We start from the raw sequence: 24,406 nt of genomic DNA, 5'->3' as shown, positions 1-24,406 counted from the left end.
GAACTTAAATGATGCCAACCAACCTGAGTGTTTGGAAAAGTTCAATAACATGTAGGAAGCTTGGTCCTTTAAGGGTGAAGCCTGATGGGAAATGTATTGGGGGTGTGTGTAGCGGGAGTGCCTGTGGGTGTGTGTGTGTTTCAACATCCTCGTGATGTTGAAACAGCTTTCTACGCCAGAGACGTGTGGATGAGCAAATGTTGCCAATTAGGGGCAAGAGCAAATTCAAGCAGTACCTGCCCAGTAAATCTAGAAAACAGGGTTTCGGAATATTGCTGGATTATTTCAGTTCAGTTCAATTTTATTTACACAGTGTCAAAACACAGCAATTCACACAGTTGTGAAATTTACATTGGGTTGCTGTGCAACCAAGCTTGGGCCAAGTGGAAATGTGGTCCTAAACTTGGAATTACACAAAGTCCAAATCCAAATCCAAAAAAGAAAGCAAGAAGAGAGAATGAAACAGTAGTGGGGTATATGTAAAGAGAAGTGGAAGAAGCAGAGACCCAGAGTTCTCATTCAAAATCAGATTGAGACATTATAATATAATATATCACTCTGGCCAACAACATATTCACCAACCCCATCACCCAGCTGGTCCTGAAGATGGCCGTCCCTCCCCGAGTCCGGTTCTGCTGGAGCTTTCTTCCTGTGAAAAGGGAGTTTTCCCTTCCTACTGCAGCCAAGTGCTTGCTTATAGGGAGTCATCTAATTGTCAGGGTTTTCTCTACATTGTTGAATGGTCATTACATTACAATATATACCACCTTGAGGCAATTGTTCTTGTGATTTGGGGCAATGCAAATAAAAGTAAAGTGAATCAAACAGGGCATGGTGCAGGGTTCCTGAGTGGACATCTGTTTTACAGCACAGAGGAACTTTTTGGGAAAGTTTCACACAGAATAAAAACAATGTCTCAAACCATGAGAATCAGTATGACATGATACTGTACTATTCAAACCTGAGTCTGTATCATGTTATATAAGTAAACGCGTTTTAAGTGTTTTTTTATGTTTTTATTCCTTAACCACAGTTGTGTAATGATGTGTGAGTTATAATTTCTCTGTTATTTCTTTAGGGGATTTCTGAAATATAACATTTTTCTTTTGGCAATATAATTACCCAAAATTAGTGAGATGTTGAATAATTTTCAGCATGTATCATCAAAATGTGTGCAGTAGAGGGTTTAAATGAAAAATATGAAGCAGGAAATGAGAAGAGTGAATCTACTTCAGATGTAAAGATTCAGTTTCTGTTATATCATGTTAGATTTAAACAGAGAGGGAAAAAAGTGGAGACAGAGCTTGTGAACGTCGTGAAGCACAATCGTGAATCAGATTGTTTGAACTGTGTGTGTTTGTGTTCAGACTTTAAACCAGAGCCAGACGTCGTCTACTCTTCACTGAAGTAGTCCACCAGTCCAACCACTGACGTCCAGCTGCTGGTTTCTAACTGGTCCCCCCAGCACCTCAGACCACAGGACATGTTTGAAGATTTCTTTATATATTTCATATTTTTTATGTTGTTTTTTTCACTTTCTAGACCAAAATGACTCAAATGCAAAATTTTGTTATGTTACTATGTCCCATGTCCTCGGTAACTGGTTGGAATTGTTGTAGTTCATTCATGATTGTTGGCTCTTGTTTCCCGTCAGTGATCTGTTTTCACTGGTTTTCTTCATGTGCTTCTGTGGGTTTCAAAAAACTGTCACATGGAAAATCTGACTAGTGTGATTGTTGCTAACACACACACAGCTTTAATGCAGAAAGCAAAGAATAAACGTTAAACTACAACCACAGACTGAACACAGCAGAAGCATCATTCAGTGGCCGCAGAAAACCTTCATGATGTTTGTGTTTGATGCTGCAGAGTTTTTATTTCAGGTTCAGGTCTGTTCATGTGTCTCTGCACAGCTGTAATTAAAATGTGTTCAGAGGGCCTCAGTGTCTGAATGGTTCCAGTTCAGCTCCATAACAGCAGCGTCCCTGGTTTGATTCCTGTGTTTCAGCTCATATCTGCCTCTCTCACTGAGGGACACACACACACACACACACACTGACACCTCACTGTCCTTGAACCAATAGAAAGCTGGTGCTCAGAGGAAGAGGGCGGGCTTTACTTGGTGTCAGTGACAGAAATTAAAAAAAGCTCAAATGAGTGAGAAGGACGATGAAGGAAACATCTGTGCTGTGTCTGCTCTGTAAGTAGAATCTCTGTGTTTGTTTGAATTCTTGTACTTTGACTGTCTGCTCTCCTGATAACTGATGATGGAGGAGAAGACATGAAAAACAAATCAGGCTGAATTCAAGTTCAAACACCACGAGGACCAACTGCAGGTCTGAACTGACTCTTTATCTTTGCTCAGGAGTCGAGGAAACACAGCAGGCAGTGAAAAGATCAAATCATTCACTCATTATATCAACACAGCTGAGAGTCTGAAATACGACATTTAACATTTTCATCCATTTAGTCAACTATATACTATAACTGCCTTTAAAGTTTTTGTGCTGCACAAAGTGACCGTTACTGTTTGTGGTTGAGCCGTTTGTGGTTTAAACAGAAACTAAAGGAGCTCAATTTTTCTTTTTCTGGGGACAGAAAAAAGAAGTTGCAGGTGTTTCCTCACAGGGTTGCCAATCTTATAAGGGGAAGTAACATGTCTGTGACCACAGGCCATGACTCTAAAGCAGTTTGGTTAAAAACCATCTTTTAGTTAATTTAGACCAGTGATCACTTCTTTTGACGGACTTCACTCATTTCTATGAATGGATTTGACTTCAGTGACACCGGATCAAAAACAGGAAAATGAAAAATCAGAAACTGTCTAAACATTTAATTTCTGTTTACAGATTGTTTATTCCTCTTTGACTAAAACTCCAACCTTCATAATGAAATCACATTTTCTCTTTTATTTTATAAAGAGAAAAATATTTCATTTCTCTTAAATGTAATTTTGTAATTTTACTCAGTTACTGTAACTGAGTACTTTTACTCTTTTTCTAGTCTATTCACTGACATCTTAATCCTGGGTTCTCCTGAGCTTGAACCTGAACGTCAGACCAACCATCGACTGCAGGAGACATGAGCCTCAGACCATCTCACCATCACTATCTTCATCTTCATCATCATCATCATCATGATCATCATCATCAGGTGTGTCATTTTTAGTTACAGGAGCGCAGCGACGACGGCCATGTTTGAGCTGTAACTCTTTTCTGAGTTTATGTAACCAGACACTTGTTCACATACACGAGTCAGCTATAACTAAATAATATTGATAAAATAAGTTGCAGTTGTTGTAGTTTTGCCTCTGCTCACCACCAAAGTAAGATTTCAGTCAAACAATCAAAGTGTAAGTGAAGTGCAGGCATTTTATAAAGTTTGACTGTAATTTTAAATGTAAGGCCCTCAGAGACGTCATCAGAAAAACAAAACAGTTTTAATGAAACTGCTGCCAGTCAGTCGTTCAGTTGCTTCATCCCCCCTGAGAACAGAGACCTGTATCAAAGCTGAAAGTCTGACCTGCATCACAGTGTTGCTGTATTAAAATCCACTGTGGTGCTGTACAGAGACATTTTACAAAAACATATGGACCTGATTGCATTTTCATGTCTTCGTATCAGGAACAGTTAACTGAAGACCATTTTTAAAATTAAATAAATATCACAAAGGTCCTGGGTTTGAGTCCTCCATCTGGTCAGGGCCTGTGTGGGTTCCTCCCACAGCCTGAATCACTAAGTGTGAACGGTAGCCCGTCTCTTTGCCCTGTGACTCGCTGGGTACCTCGTCTCTCGCCCGATGGCAGTGCCCCTGAATTAGGATCCCCAGCATGTTATTTGTTTATTTTAATTGAAAATGTGAATTATAGTGTTCTCTCAGTCATCAGAACCAAACAGAAGGATTTCATTTTTCAGAGTCATAAAATACTTATGATAAATTCAGCCTATGAAAACGTATCTTTTCCTATAAACATGTCCTCTGGGATCAAACTGTCATTAGAAGCAAGAATTCAGTCATATGTATATATTATTAATGCTGTTAGTCTTACTATTATTGTCCCTCTCTGTAGCCCACCTTTCAGACAATCGCTGGCATGAGAATCACGGATTGTCCTCAGCTACTTTGTCATGTCTCTGTCTACGTCGTGCCTGATTAGACTTGTAGCATTCGTAAGAGACAGTCCTCAGGTACACCACGATTCCGAAGAAATCTCAGAAGCGGGCTATCAGTGTTTGTGTCCATGTTGAAAGCAGGGCATTCAAAGTTAAGTGCCAGTTCTGAAGAGCGTGAGCTCTCCACAACTACCATGGATTTGGGTTTCCGAATGCAACACGTTTTACGTTCTTACAATAAAATTTTTTATTGTAATGGTATTTTTTTTACGTTTGCACAATATATGATCACGTTCGTACAATATGATATTTATATTGTACGAACATGATAATTATGTATATTGTAATAACTAGAGATGGACCGATCCGATATTACGTATCGGTATCGGTCCGATACTGACCTAAATTACTGGATCGGATATCGGAGAAAAATAAAAAATGTAATCCGATCCATTAAATATCACGAAAGCACCTCACAAAACTTGCAACACGCCGTAACTCACCTCAGAACGTTAGCAGTCGGAGCAGTATGCATCACGTGATAGAGCAGCTGTGGCATGCCGGACCTGTCGGTGGTCTGGATAGCATGTGGAGCTTCGCTAGCAACCTGGCATTTCATCTCCGACAAAGTTATCCCCGAGAGAAGTAAAGCAAGTGTGTAAGTCCATCTCTGAATGTTTGTAAAGCATTCCCACGTTAAGCTTAACAAGCGACTGCCTCTCGCTCTCCGGCTGCTACTTCAATTATGAAACTGCTTAATGATCAGCTGATCGGCTTTTCTGTCGCGAGTCCGTGTCTCTTGTTTGTTTTTGGCCCACTTTGCACCAGAAAGAGGAAACCAGCGGCTGAACAACAGCAGCACGTTTAAGCTTGATAAGCTGTTGTTAGAATTTATTTAATATTACTTTCTACTCGAGGATCTTTTTCTACGTAGCTGACGCTGGTAACTGTGCAGGGGCGGATCTAGCAAAGTTTAGCCAGGGGGGCCGATAGGGCATGAACAGGGAAAAGGGGGCACAAAGACATACTTTTCTTTCTTATTCTCATTTAAAATGTCGAGCTTTTAATAAATAATTATCTGACACCCAAAGTTTTAATTTGATGTAAAATGAATAGAAGTCAATTACTGTATATAGTGACTATTAAGTCTAATATACCCTAGTAAGCTATAGTACTTTTTACTTTGGGAAGGTACCATCTGTGCAGTCTGCAATTTTGTTGAAGAAAGATGTTGAATCTATTTAATATTTCTTGAAAAATAATTGATTTCTATGCATTTTTTTTCACACTGCATCAAATTAAGGTTGATTACGTCGATTAAGCATCATGAGGTGGCGCGTGAGGGGTGGTTCCTTATTTTTTATTTATTTCTTTTTGTTGTTGCTGGGAGTTGGAACCCTATTAGTTAGGTTGCTTAATATTTACGCTAAGTACTCTTTAAAATACCAGAATAGGGAGGATGGTGTAGGTCTAAGTTTATTAGATTGATCAGTATTGCTGAACTATGAAATATTTTTTTTGTATACAGGTATAACAGAATAGCTTTAGTGTAGTTGTTGTTTTAAACTTGAGTATGAACTTGCAGACTTGCAAAATGCAGCAAGATATTTTAAAAAACAGTTTTGTTGATTAAAAAACACTATATCGGATTCATATCGGTATCGGCAGATATCCAAATTTATGATATCGGTATCGGTATCGGACATAAAAAAGTGGTATCGTGCCATCTCTAGTAATAACGTGATATTATGTTGTTCAAACGTGAAAAGTATATTGTACAGACAGGAAAAGTATCTTGTTAGAACAATAAACTTTTCACGTTATAACGTGATATACTTGTATTTTTCCTTTGCCTGGGTGGCAGCTCATACGCTTCCGTACCCTTAACAGATACTCTGACTCATAACTATCGTAAAACGCTACGACCGGAAGTAGAAACCTTTCGCGCATGCGGGGTACCGATCGGGTTTCCGGTGTTGTGCCAAAGTAGTTACCCCCGTCAAAAATTGTTTCCCCATTCACGGGAGCGCGCAAAGTAGGAGGAGCCACTTGCCCAGCTCCGTTCTGTACGCTACTTGTCACTGATCTGCAGTCGACGCGATAAAGAGTAAAAGCTGGAAAACAGCAGACTCGATGAATTTAATATTAGTTTCGTGACATTGTAATGTGCCGTGTGGAAGACAGTTTACCTTATACTGTACACTGAAATAACCTGCTGGGAATACTTTGTCTAGAAAAAGACTTTGATGCTATAATACTGTAAAACCAGATGCGATCATGGAAACACGTTCCTCTCCAGTGACAGTGACACTGACTCTCTTTAGCTACTTGCATGCCATATGTCTTTGAGGATGATGTAGTAAGATGACTTAAAATGATATTAAAGTGTTTTAGGATGATAGTTTAGGGGATATTTGGTGTTTTAAAATAGGCAGTTTATATGTTTCAACTATTTGTGGATTGGCTACAGAGAAGGACTTAAGTGGGTCAGACTAGTCAAGCTCCTCTTTTTGTCAGTGTAAAGATGTTTTAACTAATCCCTGAGATATTTTAGTGTAAGAAAACAGAGCAGTTTCTTTTTTTTTGTCCCGTTTGGCTCTTTTGCCATCAGAATTATTGTCTAAAGGCGAAGAAAGATGCCCAATGGATTTACTTTACCAAATTGACCATCCCAGCCTTGCCATAATGGTCTATTTGATTCACCTTTGCTTTTATTGTTTATTTTATTCTATTTTATTTTCACTTGCTACACACGGGACAGACATGACTGGGGGAAAGAAAGAGAGGTAGGGAAAGAAAAACAGCGAGGAAGAGGAACGGTGATAAAGGACAAAAACAAAAACAAACAGACAAAAAATCCATATATCGATCACCTGGATCACCTGTCGAGCAAGAAATAAGAGAAAACAAGCAAAAAAAAAGCAACATAATAAACAACATCACAATGATATATGGGAATATGACAGTAAATACTAAATATTAAACATTATTGTGCAGCACGTAAGATCGACAGCGCACAGTGTGCTTTGAGGTAGGAGCCAAAAAGGGTGTAGTTTGTGTGTGTGAGCACCTGTGTGTACACCTGTGAGCATGGACGCGCTTGTTTTTAAAAGGTTCCTTCATGCAATAATCTGCTAGAGGGTGTGGGGGGGCCACAGCCCCGTCCTCCAGGGCATGAAGCAGGTGTGGAGGAGATCCAAACTCCAGACATCCAGAGGCCCCCAGAACACAAGAGACCAAGGAAGACCAACAGAGGGGCAGCCGCGCCACTGTCCCAGAAAGAGCTGAGGGGAGCCCCAGATGAGGGGTCATTCAGCAGCGGAGCAGAAGCCAGGGGGGGTTGCAGTGACGTGCCCGTGAGCTCCGTCGGCAGCCAGCTGTGCCAGAGTCACAAAGCTATACTCTAAGCCCCGGGTCTAGGTACCCTTGCCCCTGGAGGGGGAAACTGCACCCAGACCCAGGTAGTATTACCCTTTTCTCTGGGGTGGAGAGAAGCAGACCGCCCCGACTCGGCAGCAGCAGGGAGGCCCCACACTCCAGACCCCAGTCGGATGGCCAACTCCTCCTCCCAGCCCCCCCGCCCCAACAGGCAACAGAGAACGGGGGTGTGTGAAGACTCCAAACCTCCCTCCTCCCGCTCGTATGTAGTGTTGATGCATGTGTATTCTAAGGTGCATTTAAAACCCAGGAGGGCATGGAGCTACCTGCCAGAGAGCAGCAGGTAAGCACATAGCCCCTCCTGATAGCCCTCAGTGTCTATATGCACTTAAAATTGAGAGGTGGGCAACGACGCCAGGGGTGAGACCAGAAGTTTTGGTCTAAGTTAACCAGACAGAGAGCAATTTGAACAATACCTCTTAATTTTTTACTACATGATAAAGAAATTCTGTTGTGGTAAATGAAAGAAATGTGTCAGCATGATTTAAATTGTAAGAAATAAATGTTTAAAATTAAGGAAGAAGAGAAAGTTTCTGTCAACTCACAGAAGATATCCTGTTGGGTTTTTGTTTTAGTGTGAAAAACCAAAAATAAAAATTCCACGACACATTCTCTAGAACAGGAATCGTGGTGGAGCCTGTCAAAATAAAAGCCCCCGCACTGCTTCGTTTTGTGTTCCAGGGGAAATTTAAAGGCGTGGCATAAAATGATGATAACACGAAGCACTCAGCCCAGGCACGTGAACGCATGCGCATATGGATGCGCACTCACTGATCCACCGTATATGACATTACCGATTATTTTACATATAAATCCTTTATAAATATACATTTCGACTGCAGAATATTTACATTTATAAACATTTTTAGAGATACAAAAACAAAAAACCAAAAAACAAACAAAACACGCACTCAGGAACACCGGAAATACACGTATTTCCGTAACAACAGCATCGCTCAGTGGTCTCGTCTACGGGTTCCCTCCATTGTTAAAGTGGAATTATTGAATCCATAGAGTGTGTTGGTGTTTGGGATGTACCGGGATAAACGGGAATGGCTTCACTAACACTCCCGTCTCTCTGCTGGGCTCAGCTGTTCCTCTTTGTCGTGGTTTTCGCTGAAGGTGAGCTCTCCTCCAGCTTCCACTTTCTCTTCGGTTACACCACAACGGCAGTACGCGAACATTCCTGTTGTTTACTGTAAACAACTGTCACGTATTTAAAAATAAAATAAAATAGAAACATACAAGCTGCCTCAAGACACAGCGAAACCTCTGAGGCCCGAGTTTCGTTCACATAAAGGACACAAACAAACAGAAAGCCTCCTGTCATAATCCCTTCACCCTGCCCGCCATGACAGACGTCACGAGGCGAAGGACGGAAGTGCAGGAGACTTGATAAGGAGTAGCTCAGCGAATCAGACTGATTAATAATTTTAATATAGAAGTGGATGAAACTACAAAACCCGAAAATGCACTTTGATCTGGTGGTTTGTTTTTCAGGAATCATGCGGCTGCATTTTCCTGTCTTTTCATTTCATTAAGGATGCTCCCAGTTTCTCCTCTGCTAAAGGAGACAATGAAGGAAGCATTATTCGCGAGCTCAGCAGAGTCAGGTGGTGTAGCTGGCAGGTAGACTGTTGTGCACCGAGGTCCAGTCCCAGTTACCAGGTAAAATATCCTCTGTGGAAACCCAGCAAACATTTAAAAAAAATCTCAGATGTTAAGTCTTTAGTGTGATTTGGCGCATCTCAAATAAATGAATGAATAATCCAACAAGCAGCTATATTAATACTGAAACAAACAAGAAAAGAAGGTAAAAATATTCCCTCCAAACGAAACGTATAAATTCTAAAAAGGCAAATCAGTCTGTGCATGAACACATTGCTCCGCCCATCAAAAAGTCACCTATCCGGTCGTTAAGTCTGACGTCACTAGCCGTGTCTGGGCCTAAACTCCGCTGCAGGTCCATATATCAAACGATCAGTAAACTTTAGTTTAAACTAATTAAACTTTCATTTAACGGAGTTAGAAGTTAGCAGGGAGTTAGCTCGCTAGCTTCTATCTAAATATAATATAGCATGTCCTGACTGCGGGGTTTTGGAAACAAATTAAAACGTACAGCTCTGATATCACTTCCAGCATAAATGAAGACAGAAAACTAAACAGCAGTGACGTTTGTAGGGTTACTGAAGTTGGGCTAGCTGGTATATAATGATGTGCTACGTGACCGCTAGCGACACAGCTATGTTAGCATAATATAAACAAGCTAACTTTTTTTCCACTCGATAAAAGTTACCGTGAGTGTTCTCGGTGGTCAGGAACAAATGTAATCGCATGGCAGGATGCTGTAAAAGGACCAAACTTCAGCCAGGAGAACAACTGAGATAATCCATCCATAATACGAGGTTAGTCATTCATATACTGCTGCATGGGCTGGGCTGTAGTTACACCCTAAGGTTTTAAAAACTGAGCTTAAATAAATGATTAGCAGTAATAAAAGCCGAGGGAGGTCAACAGTGATCACTGACTGTTTTAGGAGCTTTTTGAGATTAAATAGAAGAAAATACAAAACATTGAACATGTCTGTTCAGCCTCCTGCCCTCTGGAAAGAGATACAGAAGTCTCCGCTCCCGCACTACCAGGCTCACCAACAGCTTCATTCACCAGGCTGTGAGACTGCTGAACTCTCTTCCCTCCCGGCTCCCAGCCAGCAGAATCACCAGATTGGCAGAAGTATAGGAAGACAGATTGGACTCTACCCCCCCACCCACGCACACTCTCCAACAAGGAAACACTCTCTGAACCAAGAACTGAAAACATTCCTGACTTGCATTGCAATTGCACACACCTGCTGCTATATATATATATTTTTAGTATTTCTTTTAGCACTATTTATATTATTATATTTTATATATATATTACTATTTATTACCTTATTGTTAGGGCTGTTTTTGTTGTGCATCTGCACCTTATTGTTGTCAATGTCTACGCATGGGACAGTGTGAAACGTAATTTCAATTCCTTTGTATGGCAAGTACATTTGAAGAAATTGACAAATAAAAAGTATTCTATTCTATTCTATTCTATGTTAACAACACAAAAGCCATATTAAACGCAGACTACTTTAGACCCGGAAGTAGGATTCGTCGCGTCATCACTTAACGACCGGATTGTCATTAGGGATGGGTATCGTTTAGGTTTTATCCGATACCAGTACCAAACCGGTACTTTTGAAACGGTGCCGGTGCTTAAACGGTGCTCGAACCAGTGCTTAAACAGGGCTCGCAAAATCGTAGCCCGACGTCCTGGAGCTAGCGATTTTTCCAGTCGGGCTACCAAAATCTATCTCTGCCCTGCCCGTCGGGCTATCGTAGGAAGGAAAAATATATGTCAATGCTTTTGCATTCTTTCGGAAATGTAGCTGGGTAATTATGTCATTGGCATCGGTGAGCCACTGTCAATATGTGACATATTGAAATCGCGTTTGAATTTGCGCTTGTTTTTTTGCTTTCACTTTGCAGTCGCGCGAACTGTGTATAGAGAGCGACAGCACTGATCTGTGAGTGATGATAATTTGCGCACCAATTCCTCTGACATCGTCTTATCAATCGTTAGCTTACTATGCAAACATGACAAGTGAAATCTCCCGCAGCTTAAACATGTGAGAGGTTGATCGCGCAGAGAATCGCTGAGCGTTATGTGTGTGTGTGTAAAAGCAGCAGATATATATTTTAGTTCTGCTGAGCCAAATAAGACAGGTCAGGGTGAAGAAGTGACAGCCAAAGAAAAGTTTACCACAAAACGGAAAAGTTATGACAAATCAGACTATAAGGCAAAAAGAAAGTGCAGCTTTATGGTTTCATGGACAAAAGAATTTCTGTGGCTGCGATATGACGAGCTAAATAACCAGGGGTGCACATAAGTGGTCCGCAGGTGCGCATTCGCTGTCAAAATAAAAAACAAGCACAAGATAAGAAGTTGCAACACGTGTTTGCATACATAAGATTTTCTGGAGGAGGAAAGACATTTGTTTAGAACTCTTAAAGATGTCGAAGAAGCTCCTTTAAGCAATTACTTTGGTTTTCCTCCACCTCCAAACAAATGTCAGGAGTCCGAACCACAAAAGAAGCATTCTCAAGCAAGTATTCTCGGAAAAGTGGTTGCAGGAGGTGAGCTGGCTTCAAACAAATGATGAACACACAGAGATGTGGTGCAGAATGTGCCGTGAAAATCCCACTCTAGCGGACAAAAACACTGCTTTTTATATGGACGCAAACGCGTGTTGCAACTTCTTATCTGCTGCGCGTCTTTTATTTTGACAGCGATGCGCACATGCGGACCACTTATGTGCACCCGTGTAAATAACATAATGTTCTGCCAGGTGTGTTGTTGGTTTTCCTTCGATTTCTGAGTGGACAAGCGCCTTTGTTACTGGGACCAGTCATTTTAAGAAAGGCCCCCATTAGAACCCATGAGAAATGCAAGAAATGCATTATTGCTCAGTCTGCAATATCTTTCCCAGAACAAACACCAATTGCAAATAACATACTAAAAATAAACCTGAAAAATCTGTTTAGAACAGCGTACTATGTTGCAAAGAGTGAACTACCACTGGCAAAATTTAGCAGTTTTTGCAAACTTCAAAAAGCAAATGTCCTAGATCTTGGTTCCACTTGCCTCTTACCCGCGACTTCAGTGGAAATTTCAAATTCAGGATCTGACACAGACTGATTCATGTCCTACACAGTTCTTACAAGTTCATAGAAATTTCTGTTTAATTAGAACCAAGTATTTGAGTTGATGATTGTCATTTTTATACAATGTTGTAATTTGTTTTTCAACAATTTTTTGATTAATGTTTTGTTTCCTTTACAATATTATACTTTAATGAATAATATTGTAAAGGAAACAAAACTGGAAACAAAACATCAATCAAAAAATTGCTCTCTTTTTTATTCGGGCTACTTAAATTTATTTTGGGCTACCAAAAACTGAAGAGTCCCTGCCCGAAGGGCTACCAGGGATTTTGAAATTTCGCGAGCCCTGTTAAAGAATGGAGAACACAAACTTTGTCCAAAAACCTCTCGTGTTCAGCTGTTTTTTTGTAAAAAGATAACAATGTGGGGAGTATCTGTCATCAAACAAGAATACAGCTGCATGTAACTACAACGGTGTTTGCTAGTTCACCTTACATGCATTAATAACGTGGTTAGCCTACTCAATGTAAATTACACACGAACAACATTTAGCTACTCACGCAGAGAAGAACGGCTGCTGCTGCCATCATCATCCGTCATCATTTCTGCTACACTGGCAGGGCTAGGGGCCAGGACTCTCCTCCTCTCCTCTTCGGGTTTTTGGGGGATGTTGCTAACTCCGGGTCCGATAACAGGCACCACACCCGCAGTAAATGTGCTCGGTGTGAGGTCTCGCAGCAAGCTATCAAATACGGTGCATTTCTCGGCTTTTAACAAAATGCTATACCAGGTGTTTCATCAGATTCGAGGAGTTGCCTTCTTTGCACAGTACCAGCTTAAAGCACTTGTTGCAGGCTGCTGAGTTTGCATCTTTTGCTGTGAAGTACAGCCAGACTTTGACCGCTTTGCTTTGGGCATTTTTAATCTGTAGCTCTGCTCTAAAAGAACATACGTAAAAGAGCCTACGTACCTGGGCCCGCCTACTACGCTCGCAAAGGTAAAATGATTGGCTAGAATCCAAAGTGTATGACATCTCAGGGGAAAAAAAATCACTGAAATAAAGCACCGAAATGTGCGCTGCTTTTCGGTCTGGTTACTACGGTTTATGTCAGAACAGGTGCCATAATGACACCGGATACCGGTACCCATCCCTAATTGTCATTTATTGGATTGACGAATGTCGGTTGGAAAAATTTCACTTAGTGCCCAACTGTAAGGTCAAGTGTCTTCTGTTCTACTTCCACCTCCACAGCAGCCACAGGTGATCAATACCCACTCCTTTCTCTTTTTCCCCATACACACAAATAAATCAGGTCCATCCTTTGTGCTTTCTAGTGAGCGTTACCGCAGTGATCTTCTTCACTGAGAACTGAAACTTCGCCCAGCTGCCCACATCTACTTATTTCTTCCTGTTTCCCAAAGAGCCAGATCATCAGATTCTCAAGTGTCTTAAAAAATGTCTTTAATATCTATCATTTAATACTTATTATGCAACTAACTGCATGTCTCTGGACTGTGGGAGGAAGCCAGACTACCAAGAGAAAACTGAAAACTGCTTGTATATAACAGGAGTCTGATCTGACTCACAGCTTCAAAGGTTTGGCGACTTTCTTCTAAAATAAAGTACAAGAAGTTTTGGGGGTTGTTTTTCCTCTTATCTGTTTCAGCAGAGTTCACTGGTCTCTCTCTGATTAGCTGATGTAGAAGTGAACAGTTGTACTTTGACCTTTAACCTCTCTGCTCTGTGTTGTTTCCTGTTTCAGCCCAGAACACCATCACAGCTGAGCCTGGACAGGATGTAGTTCTACCATGTCGAATTCCGGCAGGCAAAATCATCCAAGGTATGAAGTGGAACAGAGCTGACCTGGAAGAATATGTGCTTTTTTTCCGGGATGAGCGGCTGGATCCAGATGGCCAACATCCATTTTTTAAGAACCGGGTGGATCTGCAGGACAGGAAGATGAATAATGGAGACGCGTCTCTGGTTCTGAAGAATGTGACGACTGCTGATGATGGATCATACAGTTGTAATATTTTCAACAAAGAGACAAAATCATGGGAGAGCATCAACACCGTCAGCCTGACTGTTTCAGGTGAGTGAGTAGAGTTGAGTGTGTGTGATCAGAGGTGAAGCTGCTTCCTGGTTGTTGATGTTTGTTTCTAAAGATGTTGTTGATGAGACTTTGTAGAAAGCAGCTGGTCTGAGTGATGTGATCAGAGTGCAGTAGATAATGTCTGACAGCAGTTTGAAGAGGAAATGGATTCTGTTCTGTTCTTCACTCATCACCTACCTGACAGCTGACACCTGTTTCTCACCTGCAGGTCAGACAGGAGGATCTGTTGGACTGATCATCGGTCTGAGTGTTTCTGCTGGGGTTTTTGTTGCTGCTGTTGTTGGTTTTTTGATCTACAGGAAACATGAACGAAAGGAGCGGGGTGTTAACTAGCATCCTGATGAACAGCAGGTTTCAAATGTCTCTACAGTTTAGTACGTGTAAACTAACAAAACACTAAACTTACAAAACAACACTGGTTTAAAAACTAAATGTTTAATTTATTCCTGGGTCACACTACATGACATCACTACAGAGTGCAGACAAATGATTTACCCGAATCGCTATAATTGAGAGAAATCCGGGAAAAAAATATTAGGACATAATAAGTGACAAGTTTCACCTGCTCTATTTGTACTTCAAAGGCCTCTAACACCTGAAATCTTTTATTGTATGAAGGTAAAATATTGTGTAGCTTCAATGTTCATCATCTATCCAGATCTATCACAATGACATGGAACCGCCCACCATATTATAAAGCCTTTCCATTTAATGTATTTAAAAGGTGGAGGTGTTGCTCTTCCATCACTGTCACTGGCAGGTCTGAATGAATACTGACCTTAAAGGTGAAGGTGAACCCTGTTTGAATGACAGCATGTTGTTTACCAGTTCATTGATATTAGTGAATGACTCTGGGTCAGAGATGTCAAACTGCTTTTACATCGTGGGCCACATTAAACTCTTTCTGTCCATGTAAAGTAGTTTAAGTGCACCTTCAGTCTGACATATCTCTGTGTAGGAAGGAGAAGTGCAACTTTACCAGCACCTCTGAGCTTTCTCTAATACATTTCTGTACCAGATGGTGAAAAAAACTGGAACTTTCTGGAACTTATTAGCCTGTTTATTGTTTATTTACTTTGGTGTCGTATGAATCACCTTTGATGAGGTCGTCAGCTGTAAAGGAATATGTTTTTTCCCCAATAGCAGCTTATTTTATTATTTATTCATTATCATAGAAAATGATAGCAGGTTATGATATGGATGAGTTACTCAGAGAATTGAATTTGTAATCTCTGACCTTTGTGTAGCTTTTCAGCTTAAAATGTCAGAACGACCAGACACAAACCCACGGCGTACAGGAAACTTTACTACACTACATAAGGAGCAGAAGACGCTAAAATACTAAATAAAAACTAAAACATTTTCATGCTATAACATAAAAACTGACCTCGCGCATGTCAGCTGATCCTTTTGTCATTTTTAGTTTGTCATAGAGACAAAAAGTGACGGCATTTAGAGCAGAACATCCTAAGAGGAAGTTCGACTCTGTGGTTTTACAGTTACGCTGTGTGCAACTGTGAATAGTTCAAAGCAAAGGAGGAGTGATGTCAGTGTAGCTTAGAAAACAGTCGACAGCCAGGATCACAAACACTACACAGTTTCTGATTCTTTTCCTGTAAGTAACTCGTTAATGTAACTCTTCTTTCTAGATAACAATTTGATGTCAAACGTGACTCGTGTGTGCAAAGTAAAGGCTTTACTATTTTCTATCCATCCGTCCGTCTAGTGGCTGTAAGCACTCGCTGCAGTTGTTCGTAACTTCATCAGTGATGATGGTGAAACGACAGGGAGCCAACAAATGACATAAAATGTGACTAAATAAAGGGACCAGTGAGGAAGCGTCAGTACAACAAAAAGATGCAGAAAACAAAACGATGGAGTAAAAAAAAAAAAACAAGGTTAAAAGGAAAACACAGGAAGTCTGGTACTGATGTATTTTGTTCTTTGGGGTCAGGAAATGACACTAAACATATTTACTTTGCACACAGGAACATGTGAGATATGGAAAATGTTCAAAACAAAGTTTTGACTCGTATTTGTTGATTGATTCATGACCAGCTGCTGCAGCTTGGAGCATGAATGTGATTCTTTGTTTATTTTCACTTGAATGTTCACTTGTTAATGCTTGTTTGCAACGTTCTGCACTACAGGAATAAAAATAAAGTTTAAAAATCATCACTTACTTGCTTTGTTTCTCTTCCTGTGGCGTTTGTGTCTCATGAGCACAGAGTTTCTTTGTTAGCAGGATTCATGCCGGCTTTCTTCTCTGTAGAATAGACATTTCAAACAAAACTTCTTCGACTTCCAAGCTGCTCAGAAAAATAAAGAGTGTGCAGCTCCACACTGGGAGCATGGTTCATTACCTAGTAAGGCTATTTTCTGAACATTTGATTGGTCAGTGGGAGGTGATTGCAAACCTGCGCATCATAAGTTACCATGGTAATGTACCCAGGTAAGGAGTGAACCCCAAAGTTGACCCTGAAGTTATCTCAATAAGCCAAAATCCTGCCTCACAGCACAGACGTGTGACAAGAACGTTGTTTTTTTTCTTATTCTGTCGGCAGTGATGTCATTGGAAGGCGGCGTTAAACTAATCGAAAGTATGCCGATGAGTCAGCGTGTGTCCGTTAGTTTTTCTCCGTTTATACCTGCACCATAATGTCTCTGCTTAACTCTGCTGTTTGTCTGTGTCGTGGATTTGGCCTCTTCAGGTGAGCTCTGTCCTATTATTTCAACTCAGTAATCAGAAAGCTTCGCTTACCTTCTTTTCTAATAAGGTTACCCTGACCGCTGTGGAACAAATTTGGGCTCAAATCGCCCCATAATATACTTTATATTCTCAATTCAGGAAGGAAGTACAGATGTGATGTCTGTGTGGATCAGCAGCCTTTACCTGTTTTTACTTCTGTGACATCTGAGTGGACTAAGCCATCTCGCGTGGTTTGTAGTGACGCATGTCATGTTCTGCCATGTCCCACTTGTTCCTGATGAAGTTTGTTTGCCAGGATGATTCATCAGGAGCTCAGCTCAGGTAAAGCAAATAGGACATAATTGTAAAAACTGCAGTGAATTCTGATGTTCACTTCAATCATCTTCATCTAATCTTAATTTAGAGAGATTCTGTGTGCAGCAACAATCATAACAGCAGCAAACAGCTGTATTTATCAAGGACTTTAACCTCTGACAGAAGTTCTGAACATAGAAATACATCAGAGGAAAATTTATATTACAAATTAATAAAATTACAACACTAAATAAAAGCATCAGCATCATTAGATCAAATTAAACACGGGTTTAAAAAAAAGGAATAAGTAAATAAACAAAACAAACATCTCAAACTGTCTCGGATGCCAAGCAGAAGAGGTCAGTCTTAATGACAAAGTGAAAAAGGTCTGTAGCGTGAAACAGTTTCCACAGTTTGGGAGCCGCTACAGCAAAAGCCCCGTCCTCTCTGACCCTCTGCTGTGTACCAATGCTACATTTTATTTATATATAACTCTTAAAAAGGGTTTACTGAGTGGTTTGACAGGCTAAAGCTGAAGATTTACACAGAGAACCGAACATTAAAATCACAACAACAGCAAAAAAGAATATACAAGAAAACACCTGAAAGTAAAACATGTCAGATGTAACCTCATCAAATGAAAACAATCCATTAGAAATTAGTTTTAAAGCTGATTTAAAGGAGGCCACTGACTCTGAGCCTGATCTGCTCAGGCGGGTTCCTTTATTAATCCCCGAGGAAATTATGTGGTCACAGTTGCTCCAAGACTATAATATATTGTATTATTTAATTTACCTTTGTTAATTACTCTTCTTACTAAGTTATTAATATAATAAATTTGTGTCTAATTATAAATATACACGCAAATATGTAGAAATGAAAAACTCTCTAAAACCCACAAGTTGAGAGAAAGGTATTAAAAATGAACTAACATTCAATAATAATAAAAATGTCCTTTGTTTGTTTTCCATGAAAACGTCTTTAAGACAAATTAACAGTTGGTTTGAATAATAATGGCTTGCATGCCCTGGGACAGACTGACAGAGGCGAGGCTGCCATATCGCACCATCGGCCCCTCTGGCCATCACCAGTAGGTGAAGAGTCTCGACCACGGACACAATACCGAGAGTGTCCGAGGTGCAGAGGCCTCTTTCTGTTCAGGAATGTTGTGAATACTTTGAGATTCATATTAATTGCAATTCCTACCTCTACGTTTATTTTTTCAAAATATATAATTAGCACATCGTGGCCGTGCAATGTTTTTATGTGGTTTTTTTTTAGTTTTTATTCCTATTAATTATATTTTCACTTGTTACCTCTGAATTATTGAATCAGACCTACATGACATTTTCAGCAACATTATAATTCAAATACTCCTTTAATTATTGATTATTCTCATTAATTTTTGATCATTTTATATATTTTTCCATAGTTTTACATTTGGATTTAACAGATGATTCTCTCACATAACAGACAAATATTCGTGAAATTATGATACATTTCTGGACGTATTTTTACATCTAAATATGCATATGTACAAAAATATATATTTAAAAAACAAGTAAATTGTGTTTTACTATATTTACAGTGATGTTATGTTATTTTACCTTTGACATGTAAAATCACAGTCTACTTATGTAAATTTCATGATATTCTAGAAAGACAGAACAAAACTGAAATATACAGTAAGATACTTTGACATCACTATTTTTTGGAGCAGTGTAACTGAAAACACTCTGTTTTCATATAAAGATTTGTGAGTGGCAGCAGTTTCATGTCTGTTATCAGCTGTTCTGTCTGCAGTGACGTCCTCTGTGTGTTTTACTGTGCAGACACTGATCCAGCTGCAGTTTACTCAGCAGTGAGTAAACACAGCAGGAACTATGTAGGTCCTCCAGAGTTGGGAGAAGCCATCCAGTAACCCTGTGGAGCTCCTTTTTCTGTGCAACAGCAAAACCACACACAGAAGCAATACACTAACGTGTGGAGCCATGGTATGGGGATCTTCCTGAGGACCCTCAGGAAAGTCTCTGCTGTGTCATCTTAACCAGCTCTGTGGTGTTTAGACCCTGGGTCATTTCTGCCTGAGGTAAACTTGCAGAAACAGGAAGTCCTGACCCTCTCTTTATGGTTCCAGCTGTCTGTTACTTTTCTTCTTGAAGTCAGTGCTCAGGTCGTTTGTCCTGGACACTGTGGTGTCATCAGGGTTCATCAGATTATAGAGCAGGGGCTCAGCACACAGCTCTGTGGGGATCCAGTGTTGAGGCTGAGAGCTGCAGAGCTGTGTCAGCCCACTCCAGCGTGGGGACTAAGTAACGCGTTACAGTAACTACGTTATTATTGTGCTAACGAGCACGGTAACTAGTTATTATGACAAAATCAGGAACACGTTACTCGTTACTGGGATTTAGATAGGCTCGTTATTCGTTACTTCATGTGGTGGCTATCGCGGAGCTTCCACAGATTCAGTAACATTAGCAAGTGGTGGAGGCCAGCAGGTGGAGGATGGAAAGGGGACGCAGAAGGAAAAGAGACCCGAGGCGGCCGCCGGTCCAAGTGTGAACTGAACTTCAGGTAAGAAGTTATGACCTGCAGTCTATCTGAGTCAGATATAAACCAAGACGTCATCTATTCTTCACTGAAGGAGTCCACCAGTCCAACCACTGACGTCCAGCTGCTGGTCTCTAACTGGTCCTCCCAGCACCTCAGACCAGAGGACATCCACATGTTACAGAGATTTTTCACTTTCATTTCTTTCTCAATTCGACTCAAACAAGTCAAACAATGTATTCTATAGTTTACTTACATTTTTAAAGTGCGCTTTACTGAAAAACCATCACTGTGTGTTTGATGCTGAAGAGTTTTACTTCCTTACTAAACAATAAATATACCAGGAAGCAGCTGACATTGGAAAAACAAACAAACAACAGATTTAAAAGTTGTCAGTTTCTGGTAGCAGCTGAAATGTTTTCATGAGTAAAAACTAGTTTTTCTCCTTTTTGTATTTGTTTGTTCAAAACAAAAACAGCAAAAAAAAAAAAAAAGCCTAATTAAAATGTTACAATTACCAGTAAAAGAGGAGAAAACCCGGCTTCTGTCACAACGTGGTCGTCACTGAAAAGGTTTTTGTTTTTTTTAATTCATTCCTCCTCCTGGAGGAGAAGCTCAGTATAAATCTGCTGCCATCTAGTGGCTACACTGAGTGTTACAGCAGAGCAGCTGCTTTATAAATGAAAAACAGAACAAGAAGTCAGCGTTACTCTGCCATCCAGAGTAAATATCTGGCTGTGCATCATGTTTCTGAGATTTTTACAGTAACCTCAGTTTTCTGTGAATTCCATCCTTTTCTTTTGGATGTTCCCTTTACTGGTCTCCATAGTGACTCGTCAGCCTCCATCCCAGCATCCTCCTCCTCCTTCTAACATACCCTCTGTTGTATTTCTATTCTCCTCCTGCCTGCAGCTCCATCTTCACCATCCTTTGTCCAGTATATCCACTCTCCTTCCTCTGCACACGTCCAAACCATCATAACCTTTTTACGTCTTTAAGATGTGGCTGTAGTTTAGCTAACTTGATGTTTTTCTATTAGTATGTTGACGCGGGTGGACAGTTCCAACCTGCACTGAACTCTGTGTTATAATTGTGATGGTTTTATAATTTAATTTTCTTAAATTTCACACATGGCATCACATCTGAGTAGTGTTTACCTGCCTCGTCCATCTTTGTCACAGCTGCAAAATTAAATTACCATGACAACATCTCAGTACAGCCAGATAAACACCTGATACAGGGGCTTCATCTAAGAGGTAACAAAGTACAGGTTAGGTTTCAAAGTTTACTCATTAAAAGCTAAAATGTGTTTTCGACCCGACTGTTGTGCAGTTTTCTCTCAGTGGGAAAAGTAAAGAATGCAATGATCTGCACATCTCATAAATTTACTTACAGTTAAACATGTAAAACATATCAAATCGTTAAACTGAGATTTCTTTTGTGTTTCATAAAAATAATTCAGCTTATTTTGAGTTACCAACATGTCGAGAGCTCTGGTTCCAACATGCAGGCTGGAAGTGGTCTAAAAAGGGCAAGCAGCATAATAAGTAAATAAACAGGCCTTTTTTGAACCACTAAAACATGTATGAAGGGCCATGTGGGCGTATGTGCTGCCCTCTAGCTGCCGAGACTAATTCAGAGCCGCCACCTTTGGCATTATTAATTTGCAGTTCTTTTCTACTTTGTAATTCGTGTTCTCTTTATCGGTAAACCGCACTGACACAGCACTTGACTCTCTGTAATTCTTACCTGGATGATAACTGGAACCTGTACGACTTAATAAGAAGAGGTGGACGTCCACTTAGTGTGACACTTTTTACTGTGGAAACAAAAACAAACAAGCAAAGAATAAAGAAATAAAAGATAATAAACACTAAATCTGAACTCTTTATGTGCTGTCTCTGAAAACACTGAACATAAAATGTTAAAAATATAAAGATGTTTATTCCTTATTTAAACTTCCAGCCTTTTGTGTGACCTGCATGAAACAGTTCACACAATCACCAACAGGGGGCAACGATGAGCTGACCTCATGGGCCAAAAGGTCACAATGATTATGAAATCGCTCCAATGCGACACTTTTCCATCTGTTCACATCCAAAATAACTTCTCACTGTTGTGTAATGATTCTTCATCCCCAGCAGACGAGAGAAACGCTGCAACAAGAAGGTTTTACCGTCTGTGTCAGTTTCACTTCCTCCTTCCTGTGACGGTGTGAGGCCTGCATCAGCACCACACTGCAGCAGCAATGATTGATAACACAAACACTCAGACAAACATCCTCAGCAGCCTGATAACGCAGTGTGAAACTACCCACAACTGTGAAACAATCAGTTTGTCTTCCTTTTTGTTTCATAAAACCACAGAAAGATTATGAAACAACCTCCGACACACCGAGACCTGAAACATCAGAGCTGTGAAATGTAGAGAAAGGGAATTCCCGACATACACTGAAGGGGTTAAATCTGTAGATGGTGCAGGAGGAGGAGAAGCTGCAGATGACTGATATGTAGCTGACACAGCGATGAAACAGACCTCCTGTGATACTGTGGAGAAAGACTACGAGCAGCAGCTGTGAGCAGCGTCACCTGCAGGTAGATGAGCTGATCTCAGTGCTGACACATGTATGTTGCTGTGTGGGAACGAGTGTAGTCAGTTCTCTGTGTGTGCTGACCTCTTCATGGTCTGACAGAGGCCAGGGTACATAACTGGCTCCTGACCAGCTTCAGCCTGTGTCCACCAACAAGGTGTGTTGGTACAATATTTGAGCGTTGATGGCCCAGTGCTCCTCTGCAGACTCAGACACACATTTTCTACACTTATAAAACATTTGAAACAGAAAGAATAAAAAGCAAACAGCACTCAAAAGTCAAATATATTTAAACCAAGAGTTTAATACACAAAATCTGATGACCGTGACAACAAAATATGAAAGATTTTGTTGTCATTGTACCAATGGAAATATTTTGGGGTCATTCTAGACCCAACATTTCCTTCAAGAGTCACATTAATAAAGTGTCCCAGGTACTTAAATTTAATAATCGACATTTTAATCATATACGTAATTATTTAAATATGAATGTTGCAAAAACATATTTTTACTCAATGATCATCTCCCATATGGACTATTGTTTGACGTCCTGGTCACTTGCTTGTCCAACAACACTTAAAACCATTGAAAACATTTATAAAAGAAGTTTAAAACTACTTGGCAAAAAAAACGACTTCCCACGACCACTGTCATGTGTTAAAAATCATAAATTACTGAACTTCAATAACTTAGTGAAACTTAAAAGAATGTGTTTAATATATAAAGTCTTACACTCCCTTGCTCCACCACCACTAAAGCAATTTGTTTAAGGCACAGGTTAAAAACTGGTTATGGACAAATCAAGTGTGTGATCATGTATAAGTTGTATAGTTTAAATGTTTTATTTGGGAATAGAAAAGTGTGTATGTGTGAGTTTGGTGATGGAGTTTTTATTATGAATGAATTATGAATTATCATGTCTATTTTTTTATGTTTTACGGACAAAAGATGGAAATTCGCCCTTGGCTATAATCTGGTATTTTTTATATTAATGGAATTTTTTTTTACATTTGTGTTCATTAACATGCACTGGCCTAAATAAATTAAAATAAAATAACAATGTTAGTATTTAAAGTCCAACATCTCCCTCTAGTGGTCATATATAAACCATGTGGGAGGATGGTGTTCATTATATTCCAGCTACCACAGCTTAACAGGCTGGATAAACTCTGCATGTGTCCTGTCAGTCTTGTGCCTAACACAGACACACAAACATTCACATCTACGACCAATTTAGACTCACAGGTTAATCTAACTGCCTGACTGTGGACTGTGGGAGAAGCAGAGTGCCCAGAAACAGCCATGCAGACCCCACACAGAAAGATGGATGCTGGATTCAAACCCAGCACCTTCTTCCAGTCAGACAACAGCATCACCATGCTGCCTCAGGGGGACGTCCACTAAATGGTTATAATGGTTGTAGTTTGTTTCATTAACTAAGCTGCAACACTGACAGCAGACTGAAGTACAGTCGACGTTTTAAATGGTATTTTTAATTGATTTGTTGTGAATAAAGTCATAAATGTCATTTATTGATTATCACAGAGAAACTCAAATATCATGTAATCATCTCAGTTAACCTGAAATTATGTCAAAACAACGTTGCTGGTTTCTTAACTTTTGAAAGCACAAAAGGTTTTATGTGTTTCTGTGTGTTACACTTAAAAAAAACAACTTAATTTTAAAGGTTTTGCAACAAAAGAGGAACTGCAGAGTGTCTAAGTTCATATTCTGGAATAAATTTATCACATGAATCATTAAGAGGTTAGAAATCCACCAATAACTCTCAAATAGAGGAAGAATACGTGCTCAGAGGAAGAGGGCGGGCTTTACTTGGTGTCAGTGACAGAAATGAAAAAAAGCTCAAATGAGTGAGAAGGACGATGAAGGAAACATCTGTG

The 24,406-nt window shown here is 40.1% G+C and overlaps 2 protein-coding genes and 1 long non-coding RNA gene across 3 annotated transcripts in view; all 3 read left to right on the top strand.

Moving 5' to 3' along the window:
- Positions 1-1,938, top strand: part of LOC113011175 (uncharacterized) — a 6,669-nt gene extending 4,731 nt beyond the window's left edge. Inside the window, exon 4 of the long non-coding RNA XR_003270476.1 lies at positions 1,368-1,938. This is a non-coding gene — a long non-coding RNA (uncharacterized LOC113011175). The remainder of the gene's footprint in view (positions 1-1,367) is intronic.
- The window catches only part of LOC113010730 (Fc receptor-like B), a 192,557-nt gene that overhangs the window by 22,378 nt on the left and 145,773 nt on the right, over positions 1-24,406 (top strand). The gene's annotated exons all lie outside the window — the stretch shown is intronic.
- LOC113010844 (CD226 antigen-like) lies at positions 8,463-16,539 on the top strand. The gene is made up of 3 exons (XM_026150073.1): positions 8,463-8,672; positions 14,011-14,340; positions 14,570-16,539. Exons 1-3 carry the CDS (start codon positions 8,603-8,605, stop codon positions 14,692-14,694), a joined length of 525 nt encoding a protein of 174 aa, XP_026005858.1. The 5' UTR covers positions 8,463-8,602; the 3' UTR covers positions 14,695-16,539.

This window comes from Astatotilapia calliptera, chromosome 3 (assembly GCF_900246225.1).
Source record: "Astatotilapia calliptera chromosome 3, fAstCal1.2, whole genome shotgun sequence".
NCBI lineage: Eukaryota > Metazoa > Chordata > Actinopteri > Cichliformes > Cichlidae > Astatotilapia > Astatotilapia calliptera.
Note: the sequence above shows the minus strand (reverse complement) of the source record. Positions and strands in the feature narration are given on the sequence as shown.

Bases quoted from the DNA above. Each gene is read 5' to 3' on its own strand.
- LOC113010844 (XM_026150073.1), top strand. From the start codon at position 8,603: ATGGCTTCACTAACACTCCCGTCTCTCTGCTGGGCTCAGCTGTTCCTC. The intron at 8,673-14,010 runs GTGAGCTCTCCT...TTCCTGTTTCAG, and splicing joins TGTCGTGGTTTTCGCTGAAG to CCCAGAACACCATCACAGCT. The intron at 14,341-14,569 runs GTGAGTGAGTAG...TCTCACCTGCAG, and splicing joins CGTCAGCCTGACTGTTTCAG to GTCAGACAGGAGGATCTGTT.